At 39.8% G+C, this 16,948-nt stretch overlaps 1 protein-coding gene across 3 annotated transcripts in view; it reads right to left on the bottom strand.

Annotated features, from left to right (window-relative positions):
- LOC103144114 (estrogen-related receptor gamma-like) overlaps positions 1 to 16,948 on the bottom strand; it is a 37,346-nt gene that overhangs the window by 4,012 nt on the left and 16,386 nt on the right. For 2 of the 3 annotated variants that reach the window (XM_016675895.1, XM_007560922.2), the window contains exons 2-6: positions 16,489 to 16,740; positions 16,237 to 16,394; positions 15,180 to 15,296; positions 7,081 to 7,191; positions 4,850 to 5,029 (exon numbers count right to left, since the gene is read on the bottom strand). In XM_016675895.1, the coding sequence (XP_016531381.1) occupies positions 4,850 to 5,029; positions 7,081 to 7,191; positions 15,180 to 15,296; positions 16,237 to 16,394; positions 16,489 to 16,727 (805 nt within the window). In that variant the 5' untranslated portion in view covers positions 16,728 to 16,740. The remainder of the gene's footprint in view (positions 1 to 4,849; positions 5,030 to 7,080; positions 7,192 to 15,179; positions 15,297 to 16,236; positions 16,395 to 16,488; positions 16,741 to 16,948) is intronic. The other variant, XM_007560923.2, reaches the window with a different exon arrangement.

Genomic DNA, 16,948 nt, shown 5'->3' with positions numbered 1-16,948 from the left:
AAATGGCCCAAACCAAGGAGGGCAGTTGGTCTTTAGCCAGCTCGTCTTCCAGTTTGCCCCTCAGACTTCACACCACATCACTGTCAATCTGCCTGATCGGAGGCGACACGGAGGAGTGGGTGCAGCCAGGGCAGTAGCCCGCCCATCACACTCACCTCCCCCTGGGCAAAGAACTCACATGGCCTGGGACACTTCGCCCAGGACCCCGGGCCCAGCAGCAACGGGGGCCGCTGTGTGTCCTGCCACTCATCCAGAGCTGATGTGACACGGCCATTACGCTGCTAGGTAGGGCCGGCCGCACTATTATTCAAGCAGCCTTTTCCCTGTGTTTGAGTGTCTTGTTGCCACCACTTTTCTTTGTTTCATCGCAATTTTTTCCCCCCCTTTTGTTCATTTTGTTCATCCACATTTAAGACTAACTGGCTTGAAACCGTTGTGTACTTTTGCAATCAGAAAAGTAATCACAATATTTATCAAAAAAGAGGGGGAAAATATGCATATAAATTGTGATAACTATACAATGAACTGCAATAAATCAAGTTTGGAAGATGTCATCCTGTTTGCTCATCCAAAACAGTAGTTAGATGTTTCCTCACACATAAACTCTGCTATCTGTATTGGTGTTCGGACTTTAAGTTTCATCAATGTCTATGTTTTGATCATTTCTTTATTGTATGCGTCCCTATTTCTTGCCGTCTTAGTTTGTCCCCTGTTTCAGTTTAGTTAATCTCATTCTTTGTGTTTGTATTTATTCCTTTGGAGTGGTTTTTCTTACAGTTTACCGCTCAGGTTCAGGTTTCATTCTCATTGCTTTGCTTAATTTTTCACCTCTGCCTCAGCCTCCCCTGTCTGCTGTTTGTTCCCAAGCTGCGCCCACTCCCCTGTCATTAGCTCCTCTGGTTCCTTTGTGATTTCTCCTCAGTAAATTCAAGCTCTCAGGTTATGTGGCTCTCCACTTACTCCTTCTCTTTAACTCCGGTTCCCATGCAGTGTTTATACCGTTTGGAAGTTGTTTTTCTTGCCTTTACTAAAATTATGAACTCTATTACAATTTCTTCTTCCTGTTCGAATTTTGGCCTCTGCTGCTAAAATAGGATCAATACAACAATTATAACATTAAACTGTTGAGTCTGAATCTCATGCATAGACTTGAGTTAATAGTGATACCCTCTATGAAGCCTGTTCCTTTGTAAAAGCAACATGGCCAAAATGGAGGCAGGTCTCCAACCACAAGATGCCGGTCCATCTGAAGACTAAAGTATATAGGGATGTTTTGCAACCAAAAGCTGAGAAGTCGTGAGGACTCCAAACCATGCAATGAACTATCGGTGGTCCTGCAAGCTTTGGATCTCTGCCTAAATGGACGCCGGCCACATGGACGACCCAAGAAGGAGCGACTGGGCCAACACGTGAGTTTCCAACATAACCCCCAATTACACGCTCAATCGAGAGAAGTCACCTCCCAAAACAACAAACCATGAAACTGGAGGACGCAAAGAAAATTAGGACACATAGATTAAAGGAAAAAAACCCTTAAATATCCCTCCCTAAATTTGGTAATTCTCAAGTACACGTTCTTATTTCGCGTAGAATTATATTTAGACCTAATTTGTCATTCTGCTCAGAAATACAGATAAAAGAAATTCCTATTATGTGGTTAATCAGTCTGGCTAACTGCTTGCAGAAGGTGAAGTTCCTTCAGTTTTCACAATGTGTTTTTCCAGGAAAAAAAAATAAATATTCCAAAATTTTTGTAAGCATAGGAAAAAGTGTTGTGGCGTTGTCATAGCCAGCGAATCAGAAAACTATACATTTTAAACCCTCGACCAGTCCATGCCTGTGGTAGGACTGGTTCAGGCTAACTACTCTATCCTTTCTCCAGTTTCATTGTAAAAAAAAAGAAAAAAAAGAAAAGAGAACAGACTTGTCCAGCATCAGCTGGTCAAACTGGTTTGGGTTTACTCATCCAAATCTGAGAAAAATAATGATCAGGCACGTTTCCTAGAACGTAAACAGTTGCCCGCTGAATTTTTCCGACAGAGTATTTCTGCATAATTTTAGAAGCTCTTGAAGGTTTCACAGAGAAACGGGTTTATCGGTGACGGTGTCGTCACTTTTTCCATCTCGGAGTAAAGGCTCCATCATGTTCTGTGAATACAATCAACCCCCCAGGAGCAAAATACTGGTTTCCATTTAACTTTACTGTTTTTGCCTTTAAGTATTTCTAGTTTTTGGGGGGTTTTTTCCCCCAAACATGCCTGATGGGTTTTGATGGATTAGTGTATTTTTGGTGTCATTTCAGAACGTAAAATGTCTTCCTGTCCCTCCCTTCTCCTGTCCTTTACCCCTCTGGTGGGTATCTGCTGTGGCTACAGCCGCCGCTCACCGCTGCTCCGCTCCCTCAGCAAAGGGCTACAAATATAAACCCGTCAATCGGACTCCATTTGTCTGGGGGCGGGGTTGGGGGAGCAGACGGCAACACGCTGGGAGGGGGGAGATCTATAAAGGGAGGAGGTGAATTTCTTCCAAAACAAGAGTATGGAAACGCTGATGAGGAACAAACAGCCAAATGCCTCTTCTCAAATTTTGAGGAAAAGAAAAAAAAAGATGCAGGGGAAAATATAGTAGAAAGATACGAGCACTCACACGCACCTGTTTTGTTTGTTTTGTAAGCATTTCAGAGACAAGACATCAACAAAGAGCCCAGGTGTTTCCCTGGTGATGTTTTGGGTGTGAATAGCACTGCTGATAAAGCGGAGAAAAAGGGGATGATAAGAACTGATTAACCAAGAAAAGCTGTAAAATAGAATCCCGTATTTAAGTTTCTTATAGGACTTTGTGCAAACACTTCTCTGAAGCTTTCCAGTATTTCACCAACAGAAATATACAAGGCATGACCATATGTCGCTAATCATGAAAGTAGTTTTGGTGACTTTTTTTTTTTATTTGCTTATACGTTTAAACGGGATCCAGGATCTCCACCAAAGTTTTAAATGAAGTCCTTTGGCTTTCTGACCTAGCTGTTAGCCTTTAAAGTGTATTTCAGCGAGAAAATTATGTTCTAATTTGTGTTTTTAAGCAAAAGCCTTATACGGTGTAGGATTTCACTTTTTTATGTCTAGATAAAAGTTTGAGTTTTGGACTGGAGGTGAAATTAAACTCATTTAACAAAAAGCATTGTCTGTGAGTCTGAGAAGTTTATTTTATTTTTTTCAAAAACTTATAAATTAAGCAAGTTATCATTTTTTTTTTAAAAAAAAAAGAAAAAATCCAGCACCATAATTAATAAATGAGATTACTTTGACTGTTTTTTTTTAATCCCTGTGGTCCTACATGAGATGACAGTAATGCATTGCAGCTTTTATGTGTAATATTTTACTGTTCTGAGAAAGTCCTGTATTTACTAGCAGCCTAGTGTGAAATAAAGGGGAACTATTTATTTAATTTATAAGAATCCTTTGAAGTGGCTAATATAAGTGGTGCAAGGAAATGCAGGGAAATTACTGTGTAAGAGCTGCAATTTAAAATGGCTTGAGAGGGTAATGGTGGAAATCCTGGTATTATTAGTCATGTTAAAAACTAGATGGGGCAAGCCACAGCTCCTTTCACTGCACCTACAAAGTACTAAATACCAAATCCCAAACCCTTTGACATGAGAATTTCACTGAAAAGCACGAAAAGTAATCAAACTTTACCTCTTACTTAAAGGATACAATTACAGTGCAGGCATCTCTTCGCAGATACTACCATTTATGTTCGGATGATTACAAAACCTTTACTTTTAAACAGGTTAGCTGCTTCTGGAAAGCAGCGAGAGTCACTGTCTCTGAGCTTCGTTACAGTCAGTGAGGTGTACTATGATAATAAATCAACAGCAAGTGTTGCAAGTTATAAGATGTCTAGCAAGTAGTTTCTGCAACTAAAGCAAGAGTAAATTGAAATTTTTTTAATGCTTTTAAAAAGAAATTGTGAATTTAACAGAACTGAACAGCTTTTGGGGAGTTAGATCAGGCATGCATATACATAACTCAAAACGTGTTTGCTAGTTTTTGGTGTTAAGTTTATTTTGCAGTACCATAATTTTCTGTTATGCACCATCTCTGAACAGCAACTTAATTTTGATGCAAAAAAAAAACAACAACTTCTCAATATAAAAAATAAAAAAAATGTTCATCATCTTGAGCAAATGAAAGTTTTGGATGACTCATAACTGCAAAAAAAATTTCAATAAAACTCTCCAAACAGAAAATGATGAAAAACTTGACTTTTTTTTTCTCCATTTCTGAGTTTGGCAAAATGCTTGCGCTCCCAACACAAACCCCATCTGAACATCAGGCATTTTATTCTAACTACTCAGCAAGAACAGACACACTTCTTCAGCTGAAGGGGGTGAAAAAAAAAAAAGAAAAAAAGAACCTCGGCACGTCTCATCTGCTATTTCTGTGACAGAAGACAAGCTCAGTGTGTTCCAAGAGCCAGGAGGATTTCTGTAATTCAGACCTGACAGGGAGGCGGCCACGGCCCAGGAAACAAATTAAAACTTCCATGTGGCCATTGGTCATCTGGTTGGTGTGGGAACACTTTGGTCAGGAAGGGCATGGCACGCAATTTACAGCATGCTGGCATGCACAGACACACACATAGAGGATGACTGACAGATAACAGACAGCCAACCTCCCCCCCCCTCCTCCTCCCGCTCTTTTGGGCCGTCTTGGCAGTCACAAGTCAGAACAATCCCTTCTCTGATCTGATTAGGGACTTAGTCAACCTAATGTGTGTGTCGGCTTGTGTGAGAGAACTACGAGCGAGAGAGAGAGACAGAGAGAGAGAGAAAGAGGGAGATTCATACCAGGGATATGTTTGGCCCAGCCGATGTTGACCACCAGCTCTCTGTCTGCCAGGTCGCACAGCGTGGTCAGAGCCTTGATGTCGCTCTCGGGTACCGTGGGGTCCGGCATGGCGAAGATGCTCTCCGGCTCGGCTACTAGCAGCAGGGACACCACCTTGTTTTCCACTGCACCTACAAAAACTGCAAAAGTTTATTATTGCCACAAGGTTTTCATTTTTTTCAGTGAGCTAAATAAAGATAGAGAGGGGAAGACATTACTGGAACCGGTCTGAGAACCAGAAAGAAATACGAAACACGCAAGGAAAAAAATATATATTTCTGTCAAAGTATAATGGTGAAAAGTGACCCACACCATCAGAAGGTTTCTTGACACTAGCTGCGTTTCCAGTAGAAATCTTTGTGCAAATCTTTGACAGCTAATGTCGAAAATTGCAATGGTGGTGTTTCCATTACGTAAGTAATTAAGTTAAAATCGCAAGAGAATAAGCTTGTTCACGCGGTGAGTCATTAGAAATCATGGCAGCGACAGATCTAAACAGTTATATGAGATATAATCATAATTCAGAAACGGCTAAAGCCATCAGAGGAAACATTGGCGTCTTACTCGGGCATTGCAGAGACAAGCCACTTATACTTGGAAGCGACTATTCATGCAGCATTTTGGGAAATTGTAGTCAGCAAATTTACAGAAGAGATATGAATTCAACACGTTGGAATGACACACAACTTTTTATGAACTGTGTGATGCTGTGAGAGATCTGGGGGAGCCAGCTGCACATTGTCTGAAAAACAAACCATCATCCTCCTACAACTTCCCGCTGATTTTTTTTTTATTGTTTATGCCAGTAGTAACATTTGACTATTTATCATGTGACTCATGTGACAAGCAAAAAGTGTTTTCATTACAGTTTTGCAAAATACATCTATTTTGATATAGCCAAAAAAAAAAAAAAAAAAAAAAACCTCATCCTAGCTCAAACAATTTTTATCAAAAAATTTGAGGTTTTATTTTTTTCAAAATTGCCATGTTTCCATTAAGCAAATTTACTTTTTTAATTTCAATTTGCACAAATCTACGGTTAATGGAAACACGGCTAGTATTAGCCTTCAAAACTTTTGCTAAGGAGCCGACAATCAAGCTTCATTCAGCTAAGCTAAAGTGCCAGCGCCATATTTGAAAGAAAAAAAAAAAAAAAAAAAAAATAAAAAACTCAAAAAACGGACGACAGCCACACACCAAAATGACAGAAAGAAAAAAAACACAGACAAACAGCCAAAAAACTACAAAATTCTGTTAAAACAAGGCACATTCAAGGGAAAGACCGATTCAATCATTTCACCTGCTGCCACCAAACTGGTGCCAAAACAAAGAATAGCCCCAAGCTGGCGACACACAGGACATGTCAGAGTTGTCACCTGCATAAAGGGGACGAAATGCCGCACAGGATGGTGGTTTCCACATTGTGATGAGTGTGTGCGTGCATGTGTGATGTACAGGAATCCCTGAAACTTCCCATTTTTCTAGGGCACCAGCAGAGTTCAGGCTTCTAATAACCAGAAGACATGCAGGACTAAAGAACTGGAAGGGAGCTTAGCAGCAGGAAATGGAGCTTGAGAAAACAACGGTAGTGCAGATTGATGGTCTGATTGACCTCCGACTCTACCTTGACTAAACTGTACATGTAAATGTAATGACTGATGCAAAATGGTTGGGCCTGCTGATCAGTCACTTGAAAATACATTTTCTGCTATCCTGATAGTCCTTCCTGTAGCAACTGGCTGCTCCAGTCATCGACTCTCATTCGTTTGTTCTTATGATTGTCAGACGAAAGACGAACAATTATTGATGAAATCACCCTCAAGCCACTTTTTTTTTCCTTAGCTGAAAAAAGTTTAATTTTATAATGACTTCATTTGACAAATCAAGTAAAATACAGAAGCTACTGTATCTAGTGTTATGTTAGTTCATTTTCTTATATAAACTATCTCTCCAGGAGGAAGAAAGGGGAACAATTTCAATGGAAAGTGCCTCTGCCTTTGTCTTAAACGTAAAACACAAAGCTGTTCTCACGTAAAAATCTAAATTTGTTAAGAGAGTAACGGTGGCTTCCCAGAGTTCAAAGGCCTGGCTGTTGCTAAATCTTAAGCACAAACAAAACTTGGAGCTCATCTAACCTTAATTAAGGTCTATGAAATCAGAGGAACAACTTTCCCATTCCTTTTTTACTTACATGTTTTTTTCTGTGGCAAGCTGTTCTGTGGGTGCAGATAGGGGCTGTTCTCAGCATCTATTCTCCTCTTGTACTTCTGTCTGCCTCCTCGAACCCGGTCCAGGCGCACGCCTACGTATGTAAACATAAGCACAGGATGTTAGTGACGATGTTTGCTTAGCCACACCACAAAAACATAAATACACAAACACTCGGGGCCCTCATATGATAATGTTACATGTACAGTAAATAAAACAATCCATACAGGTGCATCCCCAATACATTGGAATATCATTGAAAGGAAATGTTGGAAAGTACACAGAGCTATATATTTCAAGTGTTTATTTCTGCTAATATGGATGGCAGTCCACGAAAACCAAACACTCCCATTTTCAGATATTTGTAATGTTTTGTAAGCTCAACAAGAAACATTTTTATCATAGAAATGTTGCATTCTTGATAAGTACATCCAGTATATTTTGTCTTCTTCCACGTGAACTGTGGCATGGTTTATTAGTTCAGTTCATATGCATTTGTACGCATTTGGGGGTTTCTCGTCTTCCTCTTAAATCAGTCACAGTCATGCCGTGGTCATTAAAGTAGGTACTTTGGAAAGGTCCAATGTTCTGCTAAAAAATTTTTTTTTTAAATCCATGATTATCTCCATAAAGCTTGTCACAAGTTGGAAACTGAACATAAACAGATGACCGAGACCAGCAGAGGGGATGGCTCATCAAATCCTCACTAACTGTGTAAATTTCATGCTGGACTTCAAGCAAATGAAAAGTAAATGTATATCTTTGCACCACTAAACAAACTGTTTATTTTCACAAGACAAGTTAATTACAAAGGTTTGTGTGAGGTGACTCTTGAATTGACTAATTTACTCCAGGTTGTGGTGATGTCTACAACTTTTTTCTACATTTTTTTTCTTTCCACTAAACTTTCAATTCATGTCCTTTTCTTATGGCTATAATTATCAAGATATACAGAAATAAACACTTGAAATATATCGCTTGAACACTGATTATAGTCAAATTTATTTAAATTCACCTAAATTATTTTTTGTCAAAAGTTTTCTTCCTTTCTGATAAATAAATTTATTGTAAATTAATTCCAGAAAATTTCTCAAAAGATATTTAAAATTGAGCAACTTACATATATAGTAAGATCATCCAAATTCAAGGCTCACTATGATTTCAAACGTCTTCAACATTGCTTACTCTGTCCCATTTGGAGCCAGAGCAGCGTTTGACATTGATGCGACATTTAAACCAGTCGGTCAACGAGCGAACGGCTCCCACGTTAAACCCAGTAAACCATCGGGATGTTGTCCAGTCAACAGCCCACATGCGCTGCCGATCTCAAGGAGACCGGACAGGACGGGACGGGCCAAATGCTGGAGCGGCAACATGCGTCCTGTAAGATGACACCTGAAAACCTCGGAGGGGCCGGTGACAAATGCTCATCTTAACAAGCACTGCGACAACGTGATGACGGAGATTTAGGAGTGCGTGTGTGTGTGTGTGTGTGTGTGTGTGTGTGTGTGTCAGCCAGGGGAGAGGCCGGTCATGTTCACAGCGGAGGAACAGACACACTGTGAGTCTCACCAACTGCGGAGAAAATGCTTTATGCAGGGGGTGTGAATGTGACTCAGGAAGCCTTCAGTAGTGGTGTTGGGTTTCTGGGTCTGCAGAGTGTAAATAGCCATAGTGTCCCTGAACAGATCTATAATGGCATCTGTAAAGAGACACATTGAGGCTATTATTTCCCCTCTTGACACCTCCCAGCAATATTCCATCCCTTTAACTTATTATTCTGACTTGTACAGATATTTTCACAGAGCACACAACAAAAATTAAGGAGCAAAAAAAATAAATAAAAAAATGTCTTCTTAATCAGGCGTGTAAAGATTTGTGGGGTTTTATCAGTTCTGTGCCATTGACTTGTAAAGCTATTTTGTTTTATTTTATACGTCTGCCATTACTACAACTATAAATTTGATATAATGCTTTATCAGTTAATGTCCCATGAACAGATATTAAATGCAAGAGGGGATTGTGGATAACAGTGCTGGTATGAATTATGTGCCTCACAACCCTTATGACAAGTACAGTACACTTAAAAAGAATATATGTTATCCTGAGAAATAAAACGTGTAATCATCGTTATCTTTGAAGATCCCATTATGAATTAAATCTAAATTAAAAAAAAATAATCTACATATTCAGATTTCCTGACTCATTAAGTTCAATGCAGCTGCCTGACTAGAATGCCATGTTCTCTTGTCTTTGCCATTTTGAAGAACACATAAGATAAGCATGCCTGTTTGCCAAGGAGAAACAGGTCACGAATAAATAAAATTCATTAGAAAAAATAAAATGTATATAAAATATGCTTCAGTTACATTTATTTGATAGAAATTGTTGGGTATGACAACATTTGGGAACAAAATGGGTTTTTTTTATATATATATATTGTTTTTTAGCTGGACTTTCACTGCACAAATGTCATAAAAGTAAAGTCATTTTTGTTGCTGCAATAAAAGCTTAATTTATTTTTGAGGCTTTAAAGACATCTTTACTTGAGGTGAGGTGGCCATAAAGCAGCAGAATGCTGTTTAGTAAATATGACTGCTGCCACAGAAACAAAACTAACGTATTGTTGGTTTGCAAGCTCTGATTCTTCAAATTGTTGTCAGATTTTGGTCACTTTTTAAAACGTACCCAATATTTTTAATATTTTTGAACAGAAACCTTTTCTTCAGCTGCCTTTCTCATCTTTAAGAGTTTTATTTTAAGTGTCCCGCTTGCTTTGTAACAGCTTCACGTTTCCTGAACTGTCACATTTATAATCCACTTAAATAGGGCTACGTTTCACCAATCAATGATATCTACCTGCAGGAGGTCTCTGAGAGTTATATGAGTTTGATCAGGAGTCATAACCTCTCAGCTTCCACTTGCCAAAGGGTCAGCAAAATGTACACTGACAGCTGTTAGTTCTGTTTTGTTTTGTGGTTAAATGAAAGAGCCTTGACTTTCAATCCTTAGGTTTTAGAATGAAAAAAAATCTCTAAGTTTATGAAATAAGAATAAATCAAATCAACTGTCCAAAGACAGACAGGACCATAAAACAGAACTAAATCTTTTGATAAGACTTTTACATGCAGACACTTGTTACATTTAAGCTTTTGTCAAATCCGACGGATCCCACAATAAACCCTTAGCTTTAAACAAGTTAAGTTTCAAATCTGAGCGAGGCCATGAATTTGAATGTACTTATGTCAAATTTAAGTTTTAAAACATGAAAGATGCTGAGGACCGGTGTTTAAAATAACATTTTTTTTTTTTTGAGACAGAAATTATTTAATATAAGCACAAAGAGTTCTTGACTTTAATTGTTTTCTTGTTGTTTATGTAAACGAGCAGTTAGTGACACATATTGTATCCATTACAGCCTGTTGTGAAACCAAAATAGAAAATAATGGCTATTCATCACTTGCCGCACTGGCATCATATAACTGGAAGCCTCGATGCAGAAACCAATAATTGAGAATAATTTAGGGATTAAAAGACACAGATGTGATACCAAGAAGTCATAATCGTGTTGTCGTTGAAGTAAGTTTTGTAAATAGTTTAACAACTTGAATAAGCACGATGTGCTACCATGTTTCCCATAGCCAACCGAACACTCAACCTAAACAGAGACTTAAGTTTCTATTTATATATTTTGTATTATGGGTGCCCAATATTGTTTCTGATACACACAGGAAAGATGAACATTTATAGAGGGAAGCTTCTTTACTAGTTGTCACTAAATCAAATGCAGTGCTCCTTTAACCATACTTTCATATTTTAAAACTTAACCAGCAGAAATGTATCTCTTGCATATGAGGCTCTTTGCTTAAAGTAAAAAAAATTGTCACAATATTTAGCGTATTTAAGCCACTTCACAGTAAAAATGATTTTCTCTACATTCTCTTCTTTTCTTGTGTTCACTTTCCCCATATTTAATTAATCTTTTGATGATCTGACATCATTTAGGGTTTGAGGACTGGAGACTGTACTGATTGGCACAGTGTTTTGATGAGATGCTAAAATCACGGCGCCGTATATCTCCCAACTACAACTACAGCAGATCTAAGGCGACTTGGCGTTATTGTCTAAACGTGAAACTTTTTCCCAGTCAACATTCGAAAACACCAGCAGCTTCCAAACAGAGGTCTCGTGTAAGCATAGCCTTAAAGTGTAGAAGGCTAACATGCTAAGCAATTGGACAAGTATTAGCTCTTCATTGCCAAATATTAACTTGACTAATTTTGAATTTAAAGAAATGATTTATAAGCTGAACATTTAATGTGGATTAGCTTCCAAACTGTTTGTTTCGTATTTGCTGAGTGCTTGAGTTACAGGCGAACTAAGTTTTATTCAAGTGTTTGTGTTCTGCTATGACAGAAGATAATGTCAAAACTAAGTATAATGTTTCATAGTGGAATGTGCTGACAACTAAAAGGCCAAGAATAGCTTTGGTGGATAACAAGAGAGAGACACACACACACTACCTCATTGTTCTTCTGGACTGCCCATCAGCGTTTGATAAGGACAGCCACATTCATCATAACACAGCCATTCTTACAGCATTTCCACAAAAGAAGCTTTCTGGTCTAGAAAACAGGTCCCACAGCATACACTCATCTAGTTCAGCCTGTTCTCCACCTCCATCGCCACTGCCTCCATGTTCCCACCACAAACAATCCCACGCATCTCAGATGTGGCGACACATATACGGCTTTTAAAGTGTTACCGCATCCTAAATCTTTACACTTTTTGTCACGTTGCTTCCTCAAGCTCGCATCTGTTTTATTGCAATTTAAAGGGAAGAGAAAAGAATGCATGATTTTCAATTTCTGCTACAAATAAATATCCAAAAGGTATTCTGAATTTATATTCATTCTCTGTTTCTCTTAAAAAAGGAACCTGAACAAATGACTGAGTTCAGAAGTCACCTAAGGGTTAGATTAATCCAAAATGACACATTCTCACAGAGAACTGTTCATTGCTGCAAACCTACGCAGATAAATCCATCCTTCGAAACTGACAGGACAAAGCAAACATGTGGAAGAAGGTGCTCTGGTCAGATGAGACTAAAACCAATATACGAAATGCAACATGTGGCAGGGAACCAACAACGCCAACATGGAGGAGACCGCGTCTTAATGCGGGGATGCAGATGAAGCTGAGATTCTCCTTCCATAAAGACAACAACTCCAACCATCCAGTGAATACCACAATGAAATGGCATTCACTTATAAAATAATATTAAAAATAATATATTTTTTTTTACTTTACAGTTGTACTTTGTGTTGTTTTGTCACATAACATCCTACAAAAATACTTTGGAGTGTGCAGCTGTGTTGTGGTAGTCTCCACACCTTAGTGGCATCCGATATACAACAGATAGCTTCTTATTGGCTGATGTAAATGGTGTGTAGGGTCTGAACCATCTCAATGTACAAACTGCGCAACTTTAATACAACTAGAAAAGGAGGAAGGATATATTGTCTTTATTTTGCAACCATGGTCCTATTGTCCTAGGAAAGTGAAAGCTTCTGTGGAAACAGTTACCTAAACGGGGCTTAATCAAATCCTGCCTGGGGTCTATATGTCTTTTAGCTGCTCTTTTAATATGGCTCTGACTCTCCTCATTAAACTTCACAGCTCCCTCTGTCTCTGTTTACTGCGGCCTCTCCAGGGGGAGAGGGGCATTACGAGACACGATGAAGCGCGTTACGAGGGCGCTTACGACAGGAGTTACGAGGGGCAGTTCGCATTTCACGGAGGTCCAGGAATCCCACAAGGCATCTGGAGGAATTTATGAGGCAGGGGGACGAAGCAAAGGGGGGGCTGAGAGAGGTGGGATGCTGTTGATGCCTCAACCCTATTAAAAGCAGCTAATATAGAAAAAGATAGCACTGTGGAAAACACACCGAGGTGTGAGTGCGGATCTGAGATCTTGGTGAGGCGTTTAAACGTACACGGAAATGTGTAAACGTGCTACAATTGGTTGCATCTATAACTCACTGTGCACATACATGCTGCAGCTGGAAGATGCTGCTGCACATTTAGGTCCAAATAGGAAATAATAAAACCTCTTTCAGGTCTACACCAGTTGGGGTTGCTCACTTTCAAAACATTTGAGACTATCAGAAATTGTGAACGTGTCTTTAGGAGGTAAAACTAGAACTGTGTTTCTTATTGAAGAACAGCTGAGGAAAAATGGCTACAAACTGAGCTTTAACTTTCTCCATATAAAAGGTTTATAACCTCCAGTTTGAGTCATGACTTTGGTCAAGTACTTTAGTTAGCATGCTCCTTTTGAGAAAAGCCAATCCATGTCAGGCTTTAGAACTGAAATGATTTGTGCCGAAATCAATAAGACAATCTGGAGCTACTATCGTAAGAAAACTTCACTTAAAATCCCCAAAGAGGGATAATAAAATCCCAGACTAATGCAGCTGTGTATTTTATAAATTCAAAGTACTTGGTTGTGTTTTAATTATATTTAATATAACACCTTGAAAGAAACTGAAAGCTCATGAACGTATGTTTTGTATATTGCATTATAAATTGTAATCTAATTTAGAAGCTGTTTTTGGAGAAACAACTTCTTCTTGGCAGGGTGGTGACTAAACGATGTGGTTTAATCACAACACCAGCACCTAAACAACTCCAAGCACTTCGGTAAAAGTCACCTGAATGGGTAAGATCTGTGATGGGGAAATACTTCAATTCAGATATTACGATCGAAACAAAACCAAAAACAAAAACAGGACCGGACCATATCTTACACAAACATTTCCCGAAGGTGACATTAGCTGAAAAATTGAGAAAAAAAATGGAGAAAAAAAAAAAGAGCACAGAAAAGTAGAAAATGTTGAAAACATTGTGAAACAGGTCTAGTAAAGTGCAGGATACCTTAATGTGCTATTTTCATTTTTCCTACATTATCTACTTTACTTATTATTTACACACATTATGATTTGCAGACATCAGTCACTTAGCATAAACTGACAGGCTTTTACTTTCGTAATAAATTCGGGATTTTTCCTGAGATCAAACTGCTCAACATTTACACACTCAGGTGTTTTATCTCCGCTCTCCTCTTTGGTAACTCTCCTAAGCTGCACACAGCAGGAGACAAGTGGCCAGTACAGTAGGAGGCTGCTAATGTTTTCCTCTGTGAGTCACTTCTAAATCTGGACAACAATATGTCACCAGGCAGCAGGCACACAGGCAGACTAAAGGAGACTATCTGCGGCATGTGCACAGACCCACTTCAAATATTTATCCAGACGTGATAAAGTTTCATAGTAGAAAGCGGGTTAAAAAAGAAAATTATTGTAGCCATCAAAATGTTTCTGGAATAAACACTACAAAGATTTTCAATTGGGTTCAGGTTGGAACTTTAGGAAGGACATTTCTGAAATTTGTTTTTGTCTCCTTTGTGCACCCCTAACCATGCATCTGTTGATTTGAGAAGGTGTTCAATAATTTGCATCCTTCCTTTTGGTGCAATGCATCAGATCAATCTGTAGCTAAACTGACCCGCAGCGTGATACTGCTACCACCATGATTGATCACATTGGTTGTTAGCCTAAACTTAACTATTCTTCTGGTCATTGTGGCAAAAAAATAAATAAAATAAAAAAATCTACCCCTTTTCAACTAAATACATAATGACTAAGCTTCCCCCCAAATATCTCTCTTGGTGCTGGAATGTTGCCATGACACCTTCACAAATTGGCAAAAGTCCAGAAACTATTTTGGAGGCCCTGCACAGCAAAGAGGGACATGGCTGAACCGATAAGAGCCCTGTTACTCATCGTGCAGTGCTGCGTTTACTCCACGTACGCTGACCTACACACACATATATTATATATGGCAACACGAGGGTGCTTTCAGTTCACTGTCAATGGAGATAAGTCAGCTACAGCACAGGCACAGTGGCCTTCTCTCTCCATGTCAGAAGTCTATAAGGACGAGACTGAAGCCCCCTGCCAGATTTCCCATCAGATCTATCACAGTGAAGCGAACAGTAAGTCACTTTAATGCACAGCTGACCTTCTCTCAACATGCCCACTGCCAGACACTTCACAAATCGACAGGCTTGGCAGGATTTTCTCCTTCTCTTGGTGATTTCACATTCGTTGGAAGCTGGGCAGCTGTATTCGATGTTACCTGGAGAGGGAAAGAGAGGGACAGGTAAGAAAAAAAAAAGTGGTTGTCAGTGATGTGGAAACAGCTACCTAAACTAGTCTTCCAGTGTTTTGTACAACCAAACAATAGTCTACAGAAAAAAAAATTGCTTTTTTTTTCTGTTGAGTTTATTGTCTTGGCATCTAAACTCCATTTTCTTTTTCGGGGAACTTTCATACTCAGACTGAAACTGGGATTTATTGGGAGTATTTGAAAAAGTTTAATATATTCTCAATAAAAAATTGAAATTTTATCAACCAGCCAAAGTTGCCGGCTAAGCCTGATGGCCTTGAGCCAGTACAGGCCATCTCAACTGCCAGCCTCCATTAGAAACAGGAAGTTTCTGACGAGCCAGACATCAGCTCTCCCTGTCCGATTTGAAAGCCGCTCAAGTCTACCCTTTGAACTTTTCTGCGGCAGCCAACTTCCAGAGCTCTTAACAAGACGAGGCACACCGGGTCCTCGACCTGGGCCCAGAGCCGACAGAGAGCAGGACAATCCCTTTAAAACACCCACACTGTGCGCTTTCAGTTCTCAGCTCCGTGGAGAAGTCAGAGCGAACACATTTAGCACTAGGCAGCTCAGCTATCTGCTGCTTGAAAGCCCGCAACCCCCAACATGTTGACTGTACACACAATGTCCAGCAAGTTTAACCACATATCAGCTGTTTGCAAACAGATCTTTATTTAAAGCCTTTCTGCAGTTTGCAAAAGTGGGAGGCGGAAGCTATGAATTAACTGATCGGGGCTTGTTTACACCACAACAAAAGCTTGGGGTATAACTCCATCTGTGCCATGCTGCTAGTGAAACAGGTTTATATGATGCAAGAAAGCAATACCAGTCATGCACAATAAACTATAAAACCGAGCATCTTTCTTTGCATGAATATGTAGGAGATTTGTTTTCTTTTTTTGACACTTACCCTGGATGGTCCTCTTGAAAAAGGCCTTGCAAGCCTCACATGAAGCCACACCATAGTGATAGCCAGAGGCCACGTCACCGCACACCAGACACACCCGCTTCGCCACAGTGCCCAGCATGAACTCACACTTCACTTGGCCCTCGTCATCCCCAAACCTCCTGAATGAAAGTGGAGAGGTGAGGAGAAGTGCGTTCAGTCGGCGCTCGTGGCACAACACGCGAGACAAGCTGAAAATCGATTTAAACACCCAACCTGGTGGTTCCGCCGTTGTTGGCCAAGCTGGCCGCGTGACCACAGAGGCTCGGCGAGTCCAGCCCGTTGTTGTGACTGAGGCCCTTGGTGAGGAGACCGTAACTGGAGTTTGTATCCGACGAGGAGCTACCTGGACTGGGCTGAGCTGGGCTGGCGTCGCCCTGAGAGCTGGGGCTGGGGCTGGAGGGCTCCCGTTTTATTGAGGTGGGGCAGGTGGGGTCCAAGCCCCTCACTGACATTCTGCCTGGCTGCCTGGAGAAGACGGGGAACAGAACAAATGATGATCATTCTTAACGTGCCACTGGAAACTCGCATTCATAAGCATGAACGTCATATTGAACCTGGATTTTAATTGCATACTTGAACAATCCTGATTCCAGGGTGCAAAAAAACATACAGCTACGATAGATAGATAGATAGATAGATAGATAGATAGATAGATAGATAGATAGATAGATAG

Source organism: Poecilia formosa, unplaced genomic scaffold, assembly GCF_000485575.1.
Source record: "Poecilia formosa unplaced genomic scaffold, Poecilia_formosa-5.1.2 Scaffold122, whole genome shotgun sequence".
NCBI lineage: Eukaryota > Metazoa > Chordata > Actinopteri > Cyprinodontiformes > Poeciliidae > Poecilia > Poecilia formosa.
This window is presented reverse-complemented; position numbering and strand designations above follow the sequence as displayed.